General features: G+C 32.3%; 1 protein-coding gene across 1 annotated transcript; it reads right to left on the bottom strand.

The window, feature by feature from the left end:
• Positions 1-658: 658 nt before the first annotated feature.
• Positions 659-2,750, bottom strand: LOC124837395 (FBD-associated F-box protein At2g26860-like). The gene is made up of 2 exons (XM_047312739.2): positions 1,994-2,750; positions 659-1,219 (listed from the first exon to the last, which is right to left on the bottom strand). The coding sequence occupies exons 1-2, from the start codon at positions 2,744-2,746 to the stop codon at positions 800-802; spliced, it is 1,173 nt and encodes a 390-aa protein (XP_047168695.1). The 5' UTR covers positions 2,747-2,750; the 3' UTR covers positions 659-799.
• Between the last annotated feature and the right edge of the window lie 5,727 nt (positions 2,751-8,477).

Raw genomic sequence — 8,477 nt, 5'->3', positions numbered from 1 at the left:
AATAACTTCCGTCTTATTTTAACTTAATTTATACTACTCTCATTTTATTTTTAAATTAATTTAATCAATTAAAACTTTCTTATTTTAAATAATAAGTCAAATTTTTATTTTAATTTAATTTAAACTAATTATATTTTATTTTAAATTAACATTAGTTAAAAGAGTAAATTTATAAATCTCATAATTTATTATTAATATACTTTTATCTATCACACTCATCAAACAATTTAAATATTGACACGTTTTTCAATCCTTCTATTTTATTATTCTATTTCTTTCCTTTAAACTTCTGTCTTTGTTCAAACAAAATTTAAAGTTCTCTTCATTATTGAATTAAGCCAAGTTTAAAAACAAAAGAAGAAGATCGAAAGAAAAAGTAACAAAAAAAAAAAAGAAAAACTCAATTAGCCAATTATGGACTTCATTGTCCTCCGTTTTGAAGCAAGAGAAAAACATCCAACTTGATTGCAACTCATGGTTATGAAATCGAAATAGTTTAAAACTTAAGCCAATTATCTAAATTTTAGGCATATTGAACTATACTTAAGACATTTGAATCGTATTCCATCTACTAAAAACAAACATGTCAAACACAAAAACAAGTTAAATGGATAGAAAAGTTAACCTACATTTTGTGCATAAAGATAAATATCAGAAATCAAATATATGATTCAAAAACTATAATATAACTATTGATGTTCCACAACCACCAAAATACAGAGTTACATAATATGTAGAAGCCAATTGAAAATGCATTCATCTAAGAACAATTACAACATACATAAAACCCAGCCAATCATCATTTAAACAAAAGTTTGCATTTTGCAGAGCTTTTCGGGCACATGACCAATTCTTGAAGCATTTGAAACTTGCTTTGATGATGATTTGAGGAATAACTGGGTCTTATCTTGTGGATTGTCATGGTCTGCAAAGCTGTTGAATTTTGCAATATAAATTTTGTAAATTGCAGCTCAGGTTTCCTGCCTGTATAATTAAAAATAGTACACCTTTTAAGCTGTGAAGCAACGCAATGAGGAACAAATTGTGGGCAAATCCAGCTTGTGCTAGAAAATGGTTCCACGGGCATATGAAGCATAATAGTTTCAAGCTTTGGACAATGGTTCAGCATTTTAATCACCAAGTGCCACTGAATATTCAATCCAAGGTGTAGCTCCAAATCAACAAGATTTTTAAAAAGAGGAAAACTCTCTTTCTTGAGCTGAAATAATTGTAAGCACAAGATATTATAATGTTGCAAATACTTTCTAAATGAAGAACAATGCTAACAACAAACACTTTTAATTTAAGACTTCAATTTTCTAATTGAAATTCGTGCACATTACACAAAATACATGTTTTTCAATTATCTCATTCCCAAACTAACAAGACCCACATGAAAAAGAGCCTTTGCATTATAAGTGTCACACAATATATAGGTTCTTTTAAAGTTAAAGAGAGGTGTAAGTTAAAAACATTCAATATACTTATCTAACATGATGATTTCAAGGTATATTTATAAATCTAGAAAATAATTAAAATTTACCATTCTATTTAAACATAATGGGATAGTGGGTCTTGTTAAAGTAGATAAAAAAAAATTAGAGTTTTTTTTTTTTTTTATCTTAAATGAGTCTAATGCGAAAACTAAAATATATTTATTTTCGTGTATTTATTCTAAAATCGAAACTTGTTATCCCGGACGAATCAGATAACATGCCGTATTTAGTGGATCTTACTCCAATTAAACGATAAACACGAGAATTAACATATCAAAGTAAATAAAAAAAGGGGAAATTTTTTTTAAGAAAAGGAGAAATTATTGTATACTATTAACCATCAAGCATCTCTTGTCTCATTGAATTACATATCTTATGGTGATTAATAGAAATAATTAAGGATGAATCTAAATCATGCATCATACGATAAAACATTCTTCATCAAAATTTGAAAAAAATTTAACAAATCAAAGGTTTTATTTACTTTCCATTCATACCTTGAGGAAGAATCTGAAGTGCTCCACATTAGACACGACCTTTAGAGGAAACTCGAACACATAATCAACTTTAAGGTCTGCCCTAAGCAATTTGGGCATGGTCGGAAACTCTACACCGTCCAATTTGTTATCCAGAAATATATGATAGGCTCGAAAATCTTCCAAAACGGGACACCCATGAAGAACCTCTGCAAGATACTGAGACTTGGATACAAAAAGGAAATCCAAATGTAGGGTTTTGAGAAGAGGCAAATGAACCTTAACAAAAACATCTACGGACAATCGATACAGCTTGAGAACAACAAGTGTTTTGCAGGTCCAGATGATGTGCGGAACCTCAAGTGCACGAGGAATCTCGATGACCAGTTGCTGAATACCACGCTGAACGACGGTGCTTACCCATATCTTGAAGAGAGGGTAAGGGAAGTCGCTACCGTAACCGCACGTGCGAGGGGTAAGGTTGAAGCGTGCAACTGTGAGGGGTTGGTGCATGCGGCACTTGAAAAGGGTTCCATAAGCGAAATTGAAGAAGGATGAGTAAGATCTGCCATTTCTGATGAAAGTTTGGTCGTCAAGGTGAAGAATGGCTGAAAAGAGCCACAATGGCTGCCACCTTTTGGAGAGAAAACTTGTGGCAAAGGAATCATGAGTTGAGAGAAAAGAAAGAATGTGACACAAGATTTCATCAGGTAATGCACTGATTCTATCTTTCCTTTCCATTCCACCATTACTCAGAGGAACACATACAATCATATAATCACAGGAACTTGTTCTTCAATTTCTTTTTTTTTTTTCGACCATATATTTATATATGAAGGATTTCAGCATTTCCTAATAATTGAAATAGAGTTTCATTAAAATTAGTCTTAATAATATAAACTTTCATTTAATGAGACAGAATTTAATATTACAAAGTAACCGATCTCATTAAACTAGTAATAATATAATATTAAATTTCATTAAATGAATTTTAATACTTTTATTCTTTATGCATTAATATATAGGCTTAAATAATTGTTGGGTACTTGATATATGACTGCTTTTTCTTTTGAGCATCCCAATCTTTTTCTACATATTGTTGCTTAGTTAAGATTTTAAGGATCTTGTAAATTTATATATTTTAAATTAAAATTTTATTAAAAATTTATTTTATTAAGTGTTTAAAATATTTTTTTATTTTTGTTTAATTATTTTTTTTTTTGCGTCAAGAGGATGACGTGGTTATTATTTTCATCTTTCCATTTTTAATTCACTGATCAACTTATTTTTTCCTTGTCAGACATCTTTCGTTACATTGTTTAACTCGCTCCTTTTCTTTTTAAAGATTAACTAACCGACAAGTATCAAGAGATAAAAAAAGAAAAGGACAAGTTAATCAATAAGTTGAGAATGAAAAGATAAACTTAAGAAACACGCCATTCCATTGATAATAAAATTAGAAGATAAAAAAACATAAATTAAAATAAAAAATATTTCAAGTTATTAATCAACGTTTCAATGTAGAAACGAAAAAAATAACTTTAAAAATTACCGGTGACATTGTTGTAAATAATTGTTCAATTGACGTCATATAACGTTTAATATCACAAAAATAGAATTTTGACATCAATCATTAGTATAACGTCATGCGTTCAACATCCAATCACTGAACAGTCAACGTTAAAAATGATCGGTGACATTTTTGTAAATAAATGCAATTATTAAACGTCGTTTAGAATTGTAATTCGACGTAAAAGATATAAAACGTCGAATGTCCTTTCAATTCGACGTCAAAAGGTTAGTGAATTCAATAAAACTTTGAGCGGGAGATTGAAAATTCATTCACTTTATCTTAGCACGCGATACTTTCTTCTCTTCTCAAACTTTTCTCGAACGAAGTTTGACGAGCATCACATATAATCTTTCTTTCATTTGATACAAATGCATGTTAATTAACTACTTTATGTATGATTTTTGTTTGTTTTAACTGATTATTTTCGTATTCTTGTCCTTCATAGGCGCATTCTGCTTTCTCTCTCACTAGTGACAAAACTTTATTCCGATGAACCCACCTTTTGAAGGTTAGTTTTCGTTTTCATTTTGAAGAACTTATGTGTTGAACTTGTTTGTTGTTTTTTGTTGAACTTATTTGTTGTTGTTGTTGTTTGGTTGAACTTGTTTGTTATTGTTTGATTGAATTTGTTGTTGGTTATTATTGTTTGTTGTTGATACTACACTACACGTTCATAGTTCATGCTTTATAAAATACCAACAACTGAAATTTGTTATTTTTCTGTTTTTTAGGTTTCGTAGAGTTGTAAAAAAGGATCACAATTAATTAAAAAAATTGATTAATGTCGAAAATTGACAAAATTCGACGTTAATTTTAACATCGTATATTGAGAAAATTTGACGTTAATTTAATGTCAAATTTTTTAAATTCGACGTCAATTTAACGTCTCCTGATATGACGTCGTTCGCGATTTCGTCGTTAAAAGCCCAAAATATTCGACGTTGTACACGATTTTTGTACTAGTGAATTAACATTAGAATTCCCCTTTCCAGATGTTATATTATTGCTTGAATAAACTCTTTGGGTGTTTAAAAGCAATGCAATGTCTCAATAGATGAATTTCATTATCCAAAACAAGATAAATATATCCCACAGACACACTTCATTCACTAATGTTTTCCTTTCCTAAAGAGCTTTCGAAACTTTTGTAACTTCCAAATCGTTAATTTTCTATCTTTGGATTTTAATAAACTCCTTCGTGTTCACAAAATCTATGCTTTTCTTGCTTATAGATTCATCATATTTATGCATAGATTTTGTGAACCTTGAAAGAGTGATTGAAATCAAGAGACTGAAAATTACCAGATCTAGATTTCCAACAGTTGGTTATTGGATTTCAAACATTTTTTTCATGTTTACAAAATCTATGCACTAGTGCAGAAATAGCGTTTACGTCACACATTTAACATTACCAAAAGAAAATCCAACGTAAAAAATGATCAGTTGCAATTATGTAACTAAAACGACATTATAGACGTCGGTTCCCCAAGGTCAGACGTCAAATAAGGTATAGACGTTAGTTCCCTCAAGGTTAGATTTCAAATGGCTTGCATACAGAACTGAAAAGTCGTTGTTTGCCTTTAGACATCGGCTACAGGGCCCTCGTCATCTAACTCGAATTAGGCGTCGGCTCCCCCTCCACAAATGTCAAAAAGGTTCGAAAATACCTCATTTTAAGCGCCAATATTAATTTTTTATGACATAGATGTGCCCCCCCCCCCCCAAGACTAAACATCAAATCCTCTGCCAGAAGGTTTAAAATCATAACTGAAAGGTCACATTTTCAGACATTAGACATCGGATCCCCTTCCCGGACGTCAATAAGCTGCCAAAATATCCCAAAAGTAGTGCCAAAATGGATTTTTTTTTAGCAATTAGACGTTGGTGGTGAAGAGGGGCTGTAAAACCCGAGAAAAATAAATTTTAGAAGTGGTGGTAGTTTAAAAATAGTGAGACTCAGTTATTTTAATATTAAATGATTTATTTATAAATAGTTTTGTTATAAATGAGTTTCATTATTTTAAAACGTATCATCTCTCTAGAAACCACTTTTCTAGAGTTCTCTACCTTCTCTATAAGAGTTCTAACTTTTCAGTCATCTATTTGACGATCAGGAGGTACCTAAACGACCACAACAATGAGGTCTACGTTTCTACTTGATCAATTTCTTCAATAGAGCAAGTAAGTTTCGACTAATTTTCTTTTCTGTCGTTCTTAGTTTGAGATCATGCGTTTTAATCCTTTGTTTCATGTGTTTTATAATCTCTTTTCCTAATTCTTTGTAAATCCAAGGTCCTAAGACTCTTTCATTTTCAAGTCAGTGTTTCCTAGGTTTTTCTAGAGATTTCTTGCATTTCAAACAATCGGTGAGGTGTTCTTAGAGTTGGACTGTTCTTTGTGAGGTAAGGAAAGCCAGAACTTGTTCTTGACTATTGTGTTAATTTGAGTTTAATACATCTATGTAGAATAAAATGAAATGTGTGTATTTCCAATTGTTGTTCTAGTTATGCTTGAGTTTATAATGATGATCCAAGGTGGTTTATTGTTTAAATGATTAGTGTGACATGTTTAGATTGTTTTACTATTATAATTATGTGTTTGGAGGTTTTATTGTGTTGGAATTTGATTTTAAAGTATTTGGATTAATGAAGAGTAAATGACTTGAGTTTTAAGCTTAAAAAGGAAGGTTTTTGTGAGTGAAATTTAGAAATAGGTATTGGAGTGAGATGAAAACTGCTCTAGCACTGTTATGTGGTTAATTGGGACTTGTTAGAAGAGTTAGATGGTTTAGAAATGATATGTAACAAAGGGGGTGGTTCATAGTTGAAGTTATCTAGTGTTTTTAGTGTAAAGAGTGGGTTTTAAGTGGTGAGATTTTGAAACAATGAGTGTAAACTATTTTGAAAGGTTGGAGGTTTATCTTTAATGCTATTTGGACTTTCTAGGCTATTAAATGATAGAAATCTGGTTTAGAATATTAAAGTCATCTTCAATTGAGTTATCGGGGAGTTTTAGTATAAATTAGAGGTTTTGCATGGTGAAAACTTGAAACTCAGAGGTTGTGAGTATTCTTTAGATGTTAGGATGTGATAACAAGTGTAATTGGACTTGGTTAGGCAATTGGTAAATTGTTATAAGTGTTAGAAAGTGTAAAAATTGAGTTTGGGTAGCTTATAGGAGTGAATTTGGGTTTCAAAGGGTCAAATTGAGTTGCAACAGTGCTTTCAAAGTTTTCTCAATGTTTGGAGGGTCTTAGGGGTCTTTAGAAGTTGGGGGTAAAGTTTGCAAAGTGAGAAAACATGCTTTCTTCTTTCTGATAGCGCTTGAGCACCCAAACAGGGCGTTGAGCGCCAATCCTTGGGTGCCCGAGCACCATTAGGCGCAGCTAGGCACCACTACACTAGTTTTCGGGGAAGGGACGTTTAGGGTTCTGGATATCAGTTTTGGACGTTCTTTAGGTCGTTTTGGGGGTTTTAGACACTTTCAAAGTTGTTCGTGAGGGTTTCAAAGTTGTTTTCCTTACCTAAAATTTAGTATCAAGATGCCATGAAGAAATTGTGTTATTGTGTGATTTTTGATGACTTGTAAGGGTGTTTCTATTTCTTTAATGTGTGATCAGTAGCATCATGTATTGGCATAATATGTGAAGGTGAAGTGATATCAATGGATTCAAAGTTATGAAGGTTAGTTCCAAGGTGGAACTTGGTTTGGTTCAAGTGTGTTAGAATGAATGCAGGTAGCTTAGTCTTGGGGGTTTTCTTGACGCTCTAATGGTCATATATTCTCATATAGAGAGGTTTGATGCATGTGGTGAGAGTAGCAGGAGATCTTAGTCTAGGTGCTTCCAATATGGCCTATGACGCGGTACAGACTAACCTTGTGATGTGTGGTAGGGTGAAACCCAATTGGCAAGGGCTTTGCAAAGCAGTAGTGACCACCACAAGTGCATAACCCGCCATAGCTCGACATTCATTCTAAGTCCGGACAATGGGTATAGGTCATTACATGTAAGATTTTTGGGCTGGATTAAATTACATATGATTCTTATATGAAATGCTTTAAACTTATGATGTATTGTTTTGTATTTAGCTCACCTTTACTTTTGTGTTGTCTGTCTATGTGTTGTTTTCTCTTTTGCAATGATTACCTTAATGGTGTGAGCTTAGAGAGACAGTCTTCTCAGTTGTTCCAACGAGAGGTGGGGGCGAAGAAAATGAGTTGTTAAATGGTTCTGCATAGGCAGACCTATTTTGTAGGTTTGTTTTCATCTTAGTGGTTCTATTATCATATACGTAACATAATATTTTCATAGTTTTATACTATTAAAATGGGATGTTACATTAATGGTATCAGAGCAATTCATCCTTTAAATAACTTGCGAGTTGTGGGTTTGTCGTGCCTTTTATGTGAAGAGTTGAGTCTAAGTGACATGATTTGTCATGACTTTGTAAGTTTCAATCGTAGAGTTGGTGTATCTAACTAGAAGTTTTGAGAACAAAAAACATCTTGATAGGAGTAATGAGGTGCACACTCATGATTATATCAGAGATGATTTTGCTTTCTTAATTCTAAAGGTTTTGGGAAAGAAAGGGTTGTGATTCTAGTGTTGTTTTCTATACTGGTTCTTGTCTTGTTCTTGCCTTTGTGGTAGTCTATTGTGCTCTATAGTGGTAGAGAAATGCAGATTCGAGGACAACTTGACCTACATACCTTCATTAGAATTGGTTAAAGCCTTTGAGACAAGTTTTGCCTCAAAGATAGGGAGATGGGATGTGTTAAGGCTTGGAGGTTAGAACATTAGAATTTTTGGTCTACAAGGTATGAGGAAAGATGTTGAAGTTTAACAGCTTTGTTTCTTTTCTAGTGGTGTTTCAAGAACCAAGACAAAAGATTAGGCATCACAAGTTACCAAAAGGAGTTTGGGTAAGCATT

Source organism: Vigna umbellata, chromosome 5 (genome assembly GCF_029865625.1).
Source record: "Vigna umbellata cultivar VRB3 chromosome 5, Vumbellata_1.0, whole genome shotgun sequence".
In the NCBI taxonomy this organism is placed as follows: Eukaryota; Viridiplantae; Streptophyta; class Magnoliopsida; order Fabales; family Fabaceae; genus Vigna; species Vigna umbellata.
Note: the sequence above shows the minus strand (reverse complement) of the source record. Positions and strands in the feature narration are given on the sequence as shown.

Excerpts from the sequence above, each read along its gene's own strand:
- LOC124837395 (XM_047312739.2), bottom strand. The coding sequence starts at position 2,746 with ATGATTGTATGTGTTCCTCTGAGTAATGGTGGAATGGAAAGGAAAGAT. Across the intron at positions 1,220-1,993 it reads ACTTCAGATTCTTCCTCAAG|CTCAAGAAAGAGAGTTTTCC; the intron begins GTATGAATGGAA and ends CAATTATTTCAG.